The 15121-nt window shown below is 52.7% G+C and overlaps 1 protein-coding gene across 1 annotated transcript in view; it reads left to right on the forward strand.

Moving 5' to 3' along the window:
- The window catches only part of ABCD1 (ATP binding cassette subfamily D member 1), a 209234-nt gene that overhangs the window by 146151 nt on the left and 47962 nt on the right, over positions 1 to 15121 (forward strand). Inside the window, exons 7-8 of the mRNA XM_078664579.1 lie at positions 4195 to 4340; positions 6498 to 6582. Coding sequence (XP_078520705.1) covers positions 4195 to 4340; positions 6498 to 6582 — 231 coding nt within the window. The remainder of the gene's footprint in view (positions 1 to 4194; positions 4341 to 6497; positions 6583 to 15121) is intronic.

Here is a 15121-nt window from a genome sequence, read left to right on the forward strand (position 1 = left end):
ATGACCTCTTGTATCTTCCTCACGCCACACGCACGGCTGCACATGAGACCATTGCAGGAGTGCTTGGAGGATCAGTGGGATCAGAGGAAAGGATCTTGGGACGACAAGATACGACTGTCTGCATGCTCTTCAGTCTCTGAAGTGGTGGTGTTCGGCGGAGAATCTCCTGAGAGGGGTTCCCTTCCACAAGGACATTCCCACCCAGACTATCGTGACGGATGCGTCTCCCCAGGGCTGGGGGGCGTACTCCGGAGACTTACAGATTCAAGGGACGTGGTCCCAGACGGAGTCCACGTACCACATCAATTTCCTGGAACTCAGAGCTGTTCACTTGGCGCTGAAGGCCTTTCTTCCGTCCTTCCAGACCAACTCTCTGCTTGTGCAAACGGACAATACGACCACGATGTATTACCTCAACAAGCAGGGGGGCTCGAGATCGCGCACCCTGTCGCGGGAGGCGCAGGTGATCTGGCACTGGCTTCTGGCCAGAGGACTGACGATAACGGCCACCCATCTACCAGGTGTGCAGAATGTTCAGGAAGACGCACTGAGCAGACTGATTCAGGAAAACCACGAATGGGTCATAAACAACGAAGTACTAGGAGAAGTCTTCGCAAGGTGGGGGACTCCAGACGTAGATCTGTTCGCCACCGCCGAAAACAGCAAATGCCGAGACTTCGCCTCCAGGTACTACCAGCCGGGGACGCTGGGGAATGTGTTATGGATCAACTGGTCGAACAGCTTTCTGTACGCTTTTCCACCCATTCCCCTGATTCCGACTGTTCTCATCAAGCTGTCCCAGTCCAGGGCGCGGATGATACCGATTGCCCCGGAATGGCCCAGACAGTGGTGGTTCACGGACCTGCTGCACCGGTCTCTCCTTACTCACATGTGGCTGCCGTGCAGGCCGGACCTTCTTACGAAGTTTGGGGGGCAGATGTTGCACCCCAACCTCTCGTCTTTGAGTTTGGCGGCATGGCTCCTGAGATAGTGCAATATGGCCATCTGAATCTCCCAGAAGATTGCATGAACATACTGAAGGAGGCTAAGCGACCTTCCACTAGGACTTCTTATGCTTACAAGTGGAAGAGGTGTTGCATCTGGTGCAAGTCCAAGAACTATGACCCGACGACATGTAAGGAAGATGTCATCCTTCCATATCTTCTACATCTGGCGCAGTCTGGCCTTAATGTCCATTCCATTAAGGTTCATCTCGCTGCATTGACTGCCTACAGGAAATGCCCTTCACAGACTTCCTTCTTTCGGATCCCTGTGATCAAAGATTTTTTGGAAGGCTTGAAGAAAGTGTTCCCTCCTGTCCGGCTTCCTTCGCCTTCATGGGAATTGAATGTGGTGCTGTACAGATTTATGAAGGAGCCTTTTGAACCTATTCATAAGGCTTCGTTGCAGCACCTGTCCTGGAAGGCGGCGTTCCTCGTGGCCATTACATCGGCCCGCAGGGTGAGTGAAATTCAGGCGTTGTGTTGCCAAGAACCTTTTCTACTGTATTTCATGCTGCTAAGGTTGTTATGCGTCCTCACCCTAAATTTCTTCCTAAAGTTATATCTGACTTTCATGTTAACCAGACCATAACTTTACCTACGTTTTTTCAGAATCCTTCATCTCCAGCGGAAAGGTCTTTACATTCCCTGGATGTTAGGAGGGTGTTGACATTTTATCTGGATAAAACCAAGGATAGTCGTAGGTCAGACCAATTGTTTATCAATTATGGATCAGTCAGGACAGGTCTTGCTACCTCTAAACAGTCCATTTCTAGGTGGATTGTGTCCTGTATACAGTTGTGTTACCAAAAAGCTGGTAAGACCTTAGGGGGTAAACCTAAGGCTCATTCCACCAGGGGCAAAGCTGCCACGACTGCTTTGCTCCGTAATGTTCCCATTGCAGAAATCTGCAAGGCGGCCACTTGGAAGCCGGTCCATACCTTTGCTAAGCATTACTGCCTGGACACTGATGCCAGGGCAGACGCTCAGGTTGGGCAGGCTTCGCTGCGAAATCTGTTCGCACAGTAGTGGTGTTATTTCTCTTTTCTCCACCGCCGCTTTGGTGTGGGGATGGGCTTGCCATTCTATTCAGTAGATTATGACTATACACAGAGATCCCCTACTACAGAAGGGGAGTACTTTCTGTCCTGTAACTCCAGTTCTGTAGTAGGGGTATCTCTGTTATAGTCATAAGCGCCCACCCTCCTCCCCGGTGGAGAGAGATATTCATGTAAGGAATGCTACAGGTCTGGCGTGTTACGCCTTCAAAAAGAACTGAAAGTAAAAGGGACCTTCAGTGCATTCTGCGATACTGTGAAGTTCTGGAAAGTTCTCTTAAAGGCACAGTATCCTGTTCTGAGCCACATAATGGCAGCCTATGGGGCTTGTCTGTCCATGTCTTCCTCTCTATCATTCCAGAGGGATGTTGCTGTTAAAGCAAGGGAAATCTGGACCGGCTTTGCGGTTTGTGGATTTTTGGTGGAATTTCTAGTTGAAGTACTGGACAGTGTAGCCTGTGGATATAGGCTGCATTATCTGTCTTTAATTCTCTCTTAAGTGTCTGTGCAGTTCTGCATTTTTCGACACTTTAAGAGATTATTTTTGATTGCTCCGGGGTCCACGCACATGGGCGGGACTATTCACTAGATTATGACTATAACAGAGATACCCCTACTACAGAACTGGAGTTACAGGACAGAAACTACTCCTTACCAAGCACTACACAACAAAGGTCCAGCCCACCTGAATTACCACTGGCAGTTCCACTAACCCACTAGGCACCGCTGACAGCCGGACTGACACGTACATGTATTACGCAAAGGCTGATCAGGAGGTCGTGCCTTCTCCTACATCGCTGCTAAAGCATGGAACGACCTCCCACACCAAATCAGAGCCTCCTTGTTGCATCTTGAATTCCGGAAGAAGCGGAAGACCCGGCTCTTCAGCAAACCCCTCCAGGCAAGCCCAGGGTGCGCTCATAGGTGATAGGGAGTGGTAAACATCCACATAACAGAAACCAAAGCTCATTTACAGGTTGTCAACCAAAGAAGCTTTCTAGAGAATAAAACCCAGCCAGACCTCATCAAAGAAGCCGTCAATAATCCAAAACCCATGACACAAAGAGACATTCAGGGGTCAAAAACCCAACCAGACACCAACAAAGAAGGGGCATCTGGAAAACGTCCTTGTTCCAGAGAGGATGCTACATGCTGGTTTCTGAATGCAGGTTTCGCACCTTCTAGCGGGAATGAAAGCGGGCCCCTATCTTGAGGCAGACATGTTTTTATGTAATTGTACATGAAGTAGAAGAGCCTTCCTTCACGAGTCTGAGGCGGGGGGGTGCATTACAGTAAAACGGAACACATCCAGAATACGTCCAGAAAGAGTGAACATTGGACAGGTAGACCGATTATTCAGGCGTCCAGCCAACATGGAGAAGGTGGGCCGGGAATGCATGTATGTGGGTGAATTGAGAATGGCCATAGTGAATGTCTTTTAACACTTCTTTTTGTGGCCCAGGAGCTGCAGAGGAGAACACTTGTCTTGGGCTTGTCCTGCAGGCTATGGGGTTTGTGTTAAAGTAAATAAATGTTTTCTTGAGATATATATGCTGTGCAAGGGTGTTAAGATTTTGGCTATTTCCAGGGCAGTAAACCGGCTCATACAAGCAAAACGTGCTTCCCTTCATCCTATATTCACACACAGCAAGCCAGGCAGAAGGGGGAAACTCTCCTTAACCCCTTGCATGCTTATGACGAGCTCAGCTCGGAGCTGTGCTCATGACGCGCTGAGCTCATCATAACTGCAGTGGACGACCCACGCGGGGCTAATTCCCAGGCGTTCTAAAGGAGTGGGCGGAGTCGTGACGAGCCCAGCTCATCATGAGCTCAGCTCCACTGTGCAGCATGACGAGCTGGGGGGGGAATTAGCCCCGCATGGAAGGGGTTAAAGTTTTAGCAGGTACTCCCTATACTTGCTCACATCTGTTGCCCCCTGTAGACACCTGTTTGTCATGCTGATGGGGTCCGGCTCACCTGTAGACACTGGTTTGTCAGGCTGATGGGGATCTGGGCTCACCTGTAGACACCGGTTCATAAGGCTGATGGGGTCCAGGCTCGCCTGTAGACACCTGTTTGTCAAGCTAATTGGGTTTGGGCTCACCTGTAGACACCTGTGACTTTTCTCTCCGAAGGCCCTACATGTCGGTGGGAACGCTGCGTGACCAAGTGATCTACCCCGATACCGCGGAGGACATGAGGGAGAAGAACCTCTCTGACCGGCGGCTGGAGGAGATCCTCGACATTGTGAACCTCAACTACATCGTGCAGCGGGAGGGAGGTAAGAGCTGCGTCGCGGATGTGGCCTGATTTGACATTCACATGCAATGTGCTGGTTGTGACACTAAGGGGACATGTACTGTTGTCAGCCACAGTGATTTGCTTTGGGTTTTAGCAGAAGTGCTCCCATATTGTCCTGTATGGGCTGTGATGTGCGCGCCTGCAGTTCCAAGGATCTTTGTCCTGTGAGCACTGGCTCTGATCACACCTCTTTTCATGGTGTTTGAAAGGATGAAACATACTCTTGAAACAAATTACTTATCAGAGATTACAAAGAAGTACTTCATTAAGTACATACATTTGTAGTTAGCCTGATTTGTAATGAAATAAACAAGATTACAAGTCCCAGAATTCAAAGAAAAAAACCTTGAGCAGCGCATCAAGCGTGGAACTATGCAACTAGTCAGGGCTGCTAGTAAACTCCTGTCCAGTGAAGGCCCAACGAACTGCCATGAAAAGAATTCATGAAAGAACACACACGTGAATTTTGCCTCCCAGTCCGTCTGTGTGACAAGAGACCGGTTAACGAGGGCTGCCGTTATATACTACAAATCAATCCTTAATTTCCTTTGGATCTGAAAATTGCTTGATGTCATTTTCAAGGCTGTCCAATGAAACAAACAGCGTACCAAGTAAAGTCCTGAGCAGGAGCAGCAATGTTGGCCCTAGCTTGAAATCCGACAGTCTCCCTAAGTCTGCGCCTGTGAGCGTGCCACACCCCCCCTTGTAGTCCCAGCGGTGCAAGACTGAGCGAGTCTTTGTAGAGTTTGGAGCAGAGCTCTGGGTGAATCTGTACTGTTTACAGCATATTGTGTAGATCCTGTTCAGATCCCAGGTCACCTGTCGTAACCACCCTGTCTTCCCAGTCTGCTACTTGTTTAGTCTCAGCAGAGTGGCCTGTTTAGGTTTTATCACACACATCCGCTTTTTTTTTAATAGATCACAACATTGACTGTAAACAAGAGTTCTTAAACTGCATATGAACAGGTCCTCACTGTGCCTGGATTGGTAACCAAGTATCTAAGGCAAAACACATTGGCCATTTTTCTGTATCTTCTCTGAAGTTATGTATAACACTGGACAATGTATCCCCCCTAGGCTACAGCGGTTGCCTGCTGTTGATCAGGAAAATGTTAGTGCCATCTCAGTTCACTCCTTTGGTGCCAGAACACGACTCCTATTGGAGAACGGTAGCTCCACGTACCTTAGGCCTAATGTTGGGCCATGCTATCTCCCTACTTCGGGTCGCTTTTATAGCTATGTAAGCCTGAATGCCTTTTCTGTGTTGTGATCTTTCCAGTGTCTCTTAAGATCCATATGGGTGCCCAGCGACCACTGCCATCTAGTAGTTTTCAGAGGGCATACGTGTGATTGTGCAATACCATCTGTCCAGCAGGCTTACAGTGCACGCACTCAAACATAAACTGGATTCAGGCCCAGTCTTTGACCTATGTAGATCCTTGAAAGGCAGTTACCACTGAAACCAGGGCCTAATTTGTGTAAAAAAGAAAAAAAAGTGCAGTGGCTTTCGTCAGGAAGCCACCACAGTTTGCACCACACATTGCCACAGTACTTGCACAACTAACAACCATCACACTGTTGCAAGAGTGACAATTTAGACTGTTCTAGGCCGCCAAAGCTTTAAGAATGGCTTGGGTGGCAGATATTAGTAGTTCTTAATGTATACTGAAATAACAAACAACTATTTTTCTGCTCCTCTTTAAATTGCACAAACAGTGCCACCATTTGGCAGTTGTCATAAGTGCAGGTTCCGGCAATTAAGTGTCTGTGCCGAGCACCGGAAACCACCGGCTCAAATTAAGCACTGACTGGAGCACAGTTATATTAAAGACCGGAAAACACAAATTTGCACACTATGGTGTTGCTTTCTTATGTAGCAGCATGGAGGAACTATCGGGCAGAATAAACAATAAATAAAAAAAAACCAAGCTATTGATTCTTGTATCTAAAGGTTTTTAGCATCAAGAAATCGGTCTCCTCCATCATGTGTGAATAATGCTGTACTGGTATTAGATATGTGGATGCAGTCATGTTGACTAACAAGGGGTAGCATCATTACATTGACAATTTATCACATGCTCTCACTGTAAGGTTCTATTTTTCGAGTGTCTCATGAATGCTGTTTTTGCCCCTGCAGGTTGGGACTCCGTTAGTGACTGGAAGGACGTCCTGTCGGGCGGTGAAAAGCAGCGAGTCGGGATGGCAAGGATGTTCTATCACAGGTCAGCCCATCTCTGTTCCCTTGTTGATGTGCTAATTATATTCACTATCTGCAGCCCCAGTGTGCCTCATTCTGGGTTGGCTGAAAGAAGGCCAGTAGCGGAGGGCTGCAGTCTTTCTGCAGCCCCCGTGTGCCTCATTCCGGGTTGGCTGGAAGAAGGCCAGAAGCATCAGGCCGCAGTATCAGGCCGCAGTCTTTCTGCAGCCCCAGTGTGCCTCATTCCGGGTTGGCTGGAAGAAGGCCAGAAGCATCAGGCCGCAGTCTTTCTGCAGCCCCCGTGTGCCTCATTCCGGGTTGGCTGGAAGAAGTCCAGAAGCATCAGGCCGCAGTCTTTCTGCAGCCCCCGTGTGCCTCATTCCGGGTTGGCTGGAAGAAGGCCAGAAGCAGAGGGCTGCAGTCTTTCTGCAGCCCCGGTGTGCCTCATTCTAGGCTGACTAGAAGAAGGCCAGAAGCATCAGGCCGCATTCTTTCTGCAGCCCCAGTGTGCCTCATTCTGGGTTGGCTGGAGGAAGGCCAGTAGCATCCGGCCGCAGTCTTTCTGCAGCCCCAGTGTGCCTCATTCTGGGTTGGCTAGAAGAAGGCCAGTAGCAGAGGGCTGCAGTCTTTCTGCAGCCCCGGTGTGCCTCATTCTAGGCTGGCTAGAAACAGGCCAGAAGCATCCGGCCGCAGTCTTTCTGCAGCCCCCGTGTGCCTCATTCTAGGCTGGCTAGAAGAAGGCCAGTAGCAGAGGGCTGCAGTCTTTCTGCAGCCCCAATGTGCCTCATTCTAGGCTGGCTAGAAGAAGGCCAGAAGCATCAGGCCGCAGTCTTTCTGCAGCCCCAATGTGCCTCATTCTGGGTTGGCTAGAAGAAGGCCAGAAGCATCAGGCCGCAGTCTTTCTGCAGCCCCAGTGTGCCTCATTCTGGGTTGGCTGGAAGAAGGCCAGAAGCATCCGGCCTCAGTCTTTCTGCAGCCCCCGTGTGCCTCATTCTAGGCTGGCTAGAAGAAGGCCAGAAGCATCCGGCCTCAGTCTTTCTGCAGCCCCAGTGTGCCTCATTCTGGGTTGGCTGGAGGAAGGCCAGTAGCATCCGGCCGCAGTCTTTCTGCAGCCCCAGTGTGCCTCATTCTGGGTTGGCTAGAAGAAGGCCAGTAGCAGAGGGCTGCAGTCTTTCTGCAGCCCCGGTGTGCCTCATTCTAGGCTGGCTAGAAGAAGGCCAGTGGCAGAGGGCTGCAGTCTTTCTGCAGCCCCAATGTGCCTCATTCTAGGCTGGCTAGAAGAAGGCCAGAAGCATCAGGCCGCAGTCTTTCTGCAGCCCCAATGTGCCTCATTCTGGGTTGGCTAGAAGAAGGCCAGAAGCATCAGGCCGCAGTCTTTCTGCAGCCCCAGTGTGCCTCATTCTGGGTTGGCTGGAAGAAGGCCAGAAGCATCCGGCCTCAGTCTTTCTGCAGCCCCCGTGTGCCTCATTCTGGGTTGGCTGGAAGAAGGCCAGAAGCATCAGGCCGCAGTATCAGGCCGCAGTCTTTCTGCAGCCCCAGTGTGCCTCATTCCGGGTTGGCTGGAAGAAGGCCAGAAGCATCAGGCCGCAGTCTTTCTGCAGCCCCCGTGTGCCTCATTCCGGGTTGGCTGGAAGAAGGCCAGAAGCATCAGGCCGCAGTATCAGGCCGCAGTCTTTCTGCAGCCCCAGTGTGCCTCATTCTAGGCTGGCTAGAAGAAGGCCAGAAGCATCAGGCCGCAGTCTTTCTGCAGCCCCGGTGTGCCTCATTCCGGGTTGGCTGGAAGAAGGCCAGAAGCATCAGGCCGCAGTATCAGGCCGCAGTATTTCTGCAGCCCCAGTGTGCCTCATTCCGGGTTGGCTGGAAGAAGGCCAGAAGCATCAGGCCGCAGTCTTTCTGCAGCCCCTGTGTGCCTCATTCCGGGTTGGCTGGAAGAAGGCCAGAAGCATCAGGCCGCAGTATCAGGCCGCAGTCTTTCTGCAGCCCCAGTGTGCCTCATTCCGGGTTGGCTGGAAGAAGGCCAGAAGCATCAGGCCGCAGTCTTTCTGCAGCCCCGGTGTGCCTCATTCCGGGTTGGCTGGAAGAAGGCCAGAAGCATCAGGCCGCAGTCTTTCTGCAGCCCCCGTGTGCCTCATTCCGGGTTGGCTGGAAGAAGGCCAGAAGCATCAGGCCGCAGTATCACGCCGCAGTCTTTCTGCAGCCCCAGTGTGCCTCATTCTAGGCTGGCTAGAAGAAGGCCAGAAGCATCAGGCCGCAGTCTTTCTGCAGCCCCCGTGTGCCTCATTCCGGGTTGGCTGGAAGAAGGCCAGAAGCATCAGGCCGCAGTCTTTCTGCAGCCCCAGTGTGCCTCATTCAAGGCTGGCTAGAAGAAGGCCAGAAGCATCAGGCCGCAGTCTTTATGCAGCCCCCGTGTGCCTCATTCCGGGTTGGCTGGAAGAAGGCCAGAAGCATCAGGCCGCAGTCTTTCTGCAGCCCCAGTGTGCCTCATTCTGGGTTGGCTGGAGGAAGGCCAGTAGCAGAGGGCTGCAGTCTTTCTGCAGCCCCAGTGTGCCTCATTCTGGGTTGGCTGGAAGAAGGCCAGAAGCATCAGGCCGCAGTCTTTCTGCAGCCCCGGTGTGCCTCATTCTAGGCTGGCTAGAAGAAGGCCAGAAGCATCAGGCCGCAGTCTTTCTGCAGCCCCAGTGTGCCTCATTCTAGGCTGGCTAGAAGAAGGCCAGAAGCATCGGGCCGCAGTCTTTCTGCAGCCCCAATGTGCCTCATTCTGGGTTGGCTGGAAGAAGGCCAGTAGCAGAGGGCTGCAGTCTTTCTGCAGCCTCGGTGTGCCTCATTCTAGGCTGACTAGAAGAAGGCCAGAAGCATCAGGCCGCATTCTTTCTGCAGCCCCAGTGTGCCTCATTCTGGGTTGGCTGGAGGAAGGCCAGTAGCATCCGGCCGCAGTCTTTCTGCAGCCCCCGTGTGCCTCATTCTAGGCTGGCTAGAAGAAGGCCAGTAGCAGAGGGCTGCAGTCTTTCTGCAGCCCCAATGTGCCTCATTCTAGGCTGGCTAGAAGAAGGCCAGAAGCATCAGGCCGCAGTCTTTCTGCAGCCCCAATGTGCCTCATTCTGGGTTGGCTAGAAGAAGGCCAGAAGCATCAGGCCGCAGTCTTTCTGCAGCCCCAATGTGCCTCATTCTGGGTTGGCTGGAAGAAGGCCAGTAGCGGAGGGCTGCAGTCTTTCTGCAGCCCCAGTGTGCCTCATTCTAGGCTGGCTAGAAGAAGGCCAGAAGCATCAGGCCGCAGTCTTTCTGCAGCCCCAGTGTGCCTCATTCTGGGTTGGCTAGAAGAAGGCCAGTAGCAGAGGGCTGCAGCCCCGGTGTGCCTCATTCTAGGCTGACTAGAAGAAGGCCAGAAGCATCAGGCCGCAGTCTTTCTGCAGCCCCAGTGTGCCTCATTCTAGGCTGGCTAGAAGAAGGCCAGTAGCGGAGGGCTGCAGTCTTTCTGCAGCCCCCATGTGCCTCATTCCGGGTTGGCTGGAGGAAGGCCAGTAGCAGAGGGCTGCAGTCTTTCTGCAGCCCCCGTGTGCCTCATTCTAGGCTGGCTAGAAGAAGGCCAGAAGCATCAGTCCACAGTCTTTCTGCAGCCCCCGTGTGCCTCATTCTAGGCTGGCTAGAAGAAGGCCAGAAGCATCAGGCTGCAGTCTTTCTGCAGCCCCCGTGTGCCTCATTCCGGGTTGGCTGGAAAAAGGCCAGAAGCATCAGGCCGCAGTCTTTCTGCAGCCCCCGTGTGCCTCATTCCGGGTTGGCTGGAAGAAGGCCAGAAGCATCAGGCCGCAGTCTTTCTGCAGCCCCAGTGTGCCTCATTCAAGGCTGGCTAGAAGAAGGCCAGAAGCATCAGGCCGCAGTCTTTATGCAGCCCCCGTGTGCCTCATTCCGGGTTGGCTGGAAGAAGGCCAGAAGCATCAGGCCGCAGTCTTTCTGCAGCCCCAGTGTGCCTCATTCTGGGTTGGCTGGAGGAAGGCCAGTAGCAGAGGGCTGCAGTCTTTCTGCAGCCCCAGTGTGCCTCATTCTGGGTTGGCTGGAAGAAGGCCAGAAGCATCAGGCCGCAGTCTTTCTGCAGCCCCAGTGTGCCTCATTCTAGGCTGGCTAGAAGAAGGCCAGAAGCATCGGGCCGCAGTCTTTCTGCAGCCCCAATGTGCCTCATTCTGGGTTGGCTGGAAGAAGGCCAGTAGCAGAGGGCTGCAGTCTTTCTGCAGCCTCGGTGTGCCTCTTTCTAGGCTGACTAGAAGAAGGCCAGAAGCATCAGGCCGCATTCTTTCTGCAGCCCCAGTGTGCCTCATTCTGGGTTGGCTGGAGGAAGGCCAGTAGCATCCGGCCGCAGTCTTTCTGCAGCCCCTGTGTGCCTCATTCTAGGCTGGCTAGAAGAAGGCCAGTAGCAGAGGGCTGCAGTCTTTCTGCAGCCCCAGTGTGCCTCATTCTGGGTTGGCTGAAAGAAGGCCAGTAGCAGAGGGCTGCAGTCTTTCTGCAGCCCCAGTGTGCCTCATTCTGGGTTGGCTGGAAGAAGGCCAGTAGCAGAGGGCTGCAGTCTTTCTGCAGCCCCAGTGTGCCTCATTCTAGGCTGACTAGAAGAAGGCCAGAAGCATCAGGCCGCAGTCTTTCTGCAGCCCCAGTGTGCCTCATTCTGGGTTGGCTGGAAGAAGGCCAGTAGCAGAGGGCTTCAGTCTTTCTGCAGCCCCGGTGTGCCTCATCTAGGCTGGCTAGAAGAAGGCCAGAAGCATCAGGCCGCAGTCTTTCTGCAGCCCCGGTGTGCCTCATTCAAGGCTGGCTAGAAGAAGGCCAGAAGCATCCGGCCTCAGTCTTTCTGCAGCCCCGTGGGCCTCATTCTAGGCTGGCTAGAAGAAGGCCAGAAGCATCAGGCCGCAGTCTTTCTGCAGCCCCAGTGTGCCTCATTCTAGGGTGGCTAGAAGAAGGCCAGAAGCATCAGGCCGCAGTCTTTCTGCAGCCCCAGTGTGCCTCATTCAAGCTGGCTAGAAGAAGGCCAGTAGCATAGGGCTGCAGTCTTTCTGCAGCCCCAGTGTGCCTCATTCTGGGTTGGCTGAAAGAAGGCCAGTAGCAGAGGGCTGCAGTCTTTCTGCAGCCCCAGTGTGCCTCATTCTAGGCTGACTAGAAGAAGGCCAGAAGCATCAGGCCGCAGTCTTTCTGCAGCCCCCGTGTGCCTCATTCAAGGCTGGCTAGAAGAAGGCCAGTAGCAGAGGGCTGCAGCCCCGATGTGCCTCATTCTAGGCTGACTAGAAGAAGGCCAGAAGCATCAGGCCGCAGTCTTTCTGCAGCCCCGGTGTGCCTCATTCAAGGCTGGCTAGAAGAAGGCCAGTAGCAGAGGGCTGCAGCCCCGGTGTGCCTCATTCCAGGCTGACTAGAAGAAGGCCAGAAGCACCAGGCCGCAGTCTTTCTGCAGCCCCAGTGTGCCTCATTCTAGGCTGGCTAGAAGAACGCCAGTAGCAGAGGGCTGCAGTCTTTCTGCAGCCCCGGTGTGCCTCATTCAAGGCTGGCTAGAAGAAGGCCAGTAGCGGAGGGCTGCAGTCTTTCTGCAGCCCCCATGTGCCTCATTCCGGGTTGGCTGGATGAAGGCCAGTAGCAGAGGGCTGCAGTCTTTCTGCAGCCCCAGTGTGCCTCATTCTAGGCTGGCTAGAAGAAGGCCAGAAGCAGAGGGCTGCAGCCCCGGTGTGCCTCATTCCAGGCTGACTAGAAGAAGGCCAGAAGCACCAGGCCGCAGTCTTTCTGCAGCCCCAGTGTGCCTCATTCTAGGCTGGCTAGAAGAACGCCAGTAGCAGAGGGCTGCAGTCTTTCTGCAGCCCCGGTGTGCCTCATTCAAGGCTGGCTAGAAGAAGGCCAGTAGCGGAGGGCTGCAGTCTTTCTGCAGCCCCCATGTGCCTCATTCCGGGTTGGCTGGATGAAGGCCAGTAGCAGAGGGCTGCAGTCTTTCTGCAGCCCCCATGTGCCTCATTCTGGGTTGGCTAGAAGAAGGCCAGAAGCATCGGGCCGCAGTCTTTCTGCAGCCCCCGTGTGCCTCATTCTAGGCTGGCTAGAAGAAGGCCAGAAGCATCGGGCCGCAGTCTTTCTGCAGCCCCCGTGTGCCTCATTCTAGGCTGGCTAGAAGAAGGCCAGTAGCAGAGGGCTGCAGTCTTTCTGCAGCCCCAGTGTGCCTCATTCTGGGTTCGCTGTAAGAAGGCCAGTAGCGGAGGGCTGCAGTCTTTCTGCAGCCCCAGTGTGCCTCATTCTGGGTTGGCTGGAAGAAGGCCAGAAGCATCCGGCCTCAGTCTTTCTGCAGCCACCGTGTGCCTCATTCTAGGGTGGCTAGAAGAAGGCCAGAAGCATCAACCCGCAGTCTTCCTGCAGCCCCAGTGTGCCTCATTCTAGGCTGGCTAGAAGAAGGCCAGAAGCATCAGGCCGCAGTCTTTCTGCAGCCCCCATGTGCCTCATTCCGGGTTGGCAGGAGGAAGGCCAGTAGCAGAGGGCTGCAGTCTTTCTGCAGCCCCAGTGTGCCTCATTCTAGGCTGACTAGAAGAAGGCCAGAAGCATCAGGCCGCAGTCTTTCTGCAGCCCCAGTGTGCCTCATTCTAGGCTGACTAGAAGAAGGCCAGAAGCATCAGGCCGCAGTCTTTCTGTAGCCCCAGTGTGCCTCATTCTGGGTTGGCTGAAAGAAGGCCAGAAGCATCAGGCCGCAGTCTTTCTGCAGCCCCGGTGTGCCTCATTCCGGGTTGGCTGGAGGAAGGCCAGTAGCAGAGGCCTGCAGTCTCTCCGTAGCCCGTGTGTGCCTCATTCTGGGTTGGCTGGAAGAAGGCCAGTAGCAGAGTGCTGCAGTCTTTCTGCAGCCCCCGTGTGCCTCATTCCTGATTTGCTGGAAGAAGGCCTGTAGCGGAGGGCTGCAGTCTTTCTTCAGACCCCGTGTGCCTCATTCTGTGTTGGTTAGAAGTAGGCAAGAAGCGGAGTGCCGCAGTCTTTCTGTAGCTCCCATGTGCCTCATTCCGGGTTGGCTGGAAGAAGACCAGTAGCATAAGGCTGCAGAAAGCAAAAGGCTGCAGTCTTTCTGCTGCCCCGTACGCCTTGTTCCAGGTTGGCTGGAATGAGGCCAGTAGCATAAGGCTGCAGTCCTTCCGCATTCCATGTGGTCCTCATTCTGGGTTGGCTGGAAGACCGCCAGAGGATGTCGATTGTCTGTAAGAGGCTTTACAGCTTGAGTAAGGTTTAGGGTCGGAGTGTGAGGAAGGATGGAGGTGGCAGGTAAATTGTTTTCCTGCTTAAACGTAGTTGTTTTTAAGGGGTTAGTTGTAGTGTGGGGTACTATTGGGGGTACGATATCGGGAAGCTGTGTGGAGTTGCTAGATGTGGGGCGCTCAGGCTCATGTGAGTAGAGGAGGAGTGGAATGAGGTGAGATGTGTTCCAGAACTGTCCTGCGATGTGTGTGAGATGTTGCTGGGGAGGATGGGCTGATTATGCATCAGGGCGTTTTTGTTTGTGATGGGATGTTGTTGATTATTAGTATTTGGGCACTGGAGTATTTCTGATCGGTACCAAGAGGAGTAGGTGAATATTAAGTTGAGGGATTTAGTCCTGTGCAGGTGGATTGCAAGTGTTTTTAATAGTTAATTTGGGGTAGGAAGGGTGTGTCCATTTGGGAGTTATTGATTGAACTTGAGTTGACTGTAGGATCCTACGGGAAGAGCGAGGGAAGGATTCTCACTTAGACGTTAACTTCTTGAAGCTGAGATGTTTTTGAAGACTGGAGTCTAAGAGTTTAATGGTCCCTTCTAAATTTTAATACTGTCGTAGATGAATGTGGGCGTTTCAGCCTTGAGGAATGGTGGTGAGATACTGAGTTTCCAACACCTTCGAGACTTGAAGGTGTTGTTAGAGGAGACTAGTCCAAATGTGTGTTTTTTCTAGAGTAAAATCGAAGACGCAGTCTTAATTTACCGCTGTTTGTGCAGTGTTAGTGGTCTGCCATGAGTGTCTCAGGATTGTACTTAAGTGCCTTCTCTTTAAAGTTTTTTCAGTTTTTCGATGGGTTACAGGCTTCCAAAAGGTTATATGAATAAGAACCTTCTTAAATGAGGTAAGAAGTTGATGGTGGATCGTCTTGTAAGATAGATGCCATAGGTGGATTCTAGAGTTTTAGCGATCAGAGAGCAGTATCAAACTTGTTCAGTACAAAAAGTGTGTAAGATCCTGCCTAGCAAACAAAGGAGCATTCAGTATGCGAGTCTGGACAATCTCCGCAATCTCTGCAACCTGGCACTCTCCGTTTCCAAGCTTCACTAGACTGGACCAGTATTCACTATGATGCTCCTCCCAGGCATCAGTCCATTTTGTAGGCTCTTTCAAGATATGCTGTCTTTTGTCTCTATCTGCTAAATAAATCTCTCAATGAGAGCCTTTTTATTTTTTATTTTAAATGACTATTGGGACAGGGAGTCATCCACAGATAGAGGCTATGTGGACAACAGGATCCTTTTCTGTGGGTTGGTCAGGGAGGATTTTTGAGAATGGGGAACTCTCTCTACCCCTGCTGGGGAGACCCACATCTGTCAGGAGA

This window comes from Lissotriton helveticus, chromosome 10 (genome assembly GCF_964261635.1).
Source record: "Lissotriton helveticus chromosome 10, aLisHel1.1, whole genome shotgun sequence".
NCBI lineage: Eukaryota > Metazoa > Chordata > Amphibia > Caudata > Salamandridae > Lissotriton > Lissotriton helveticus.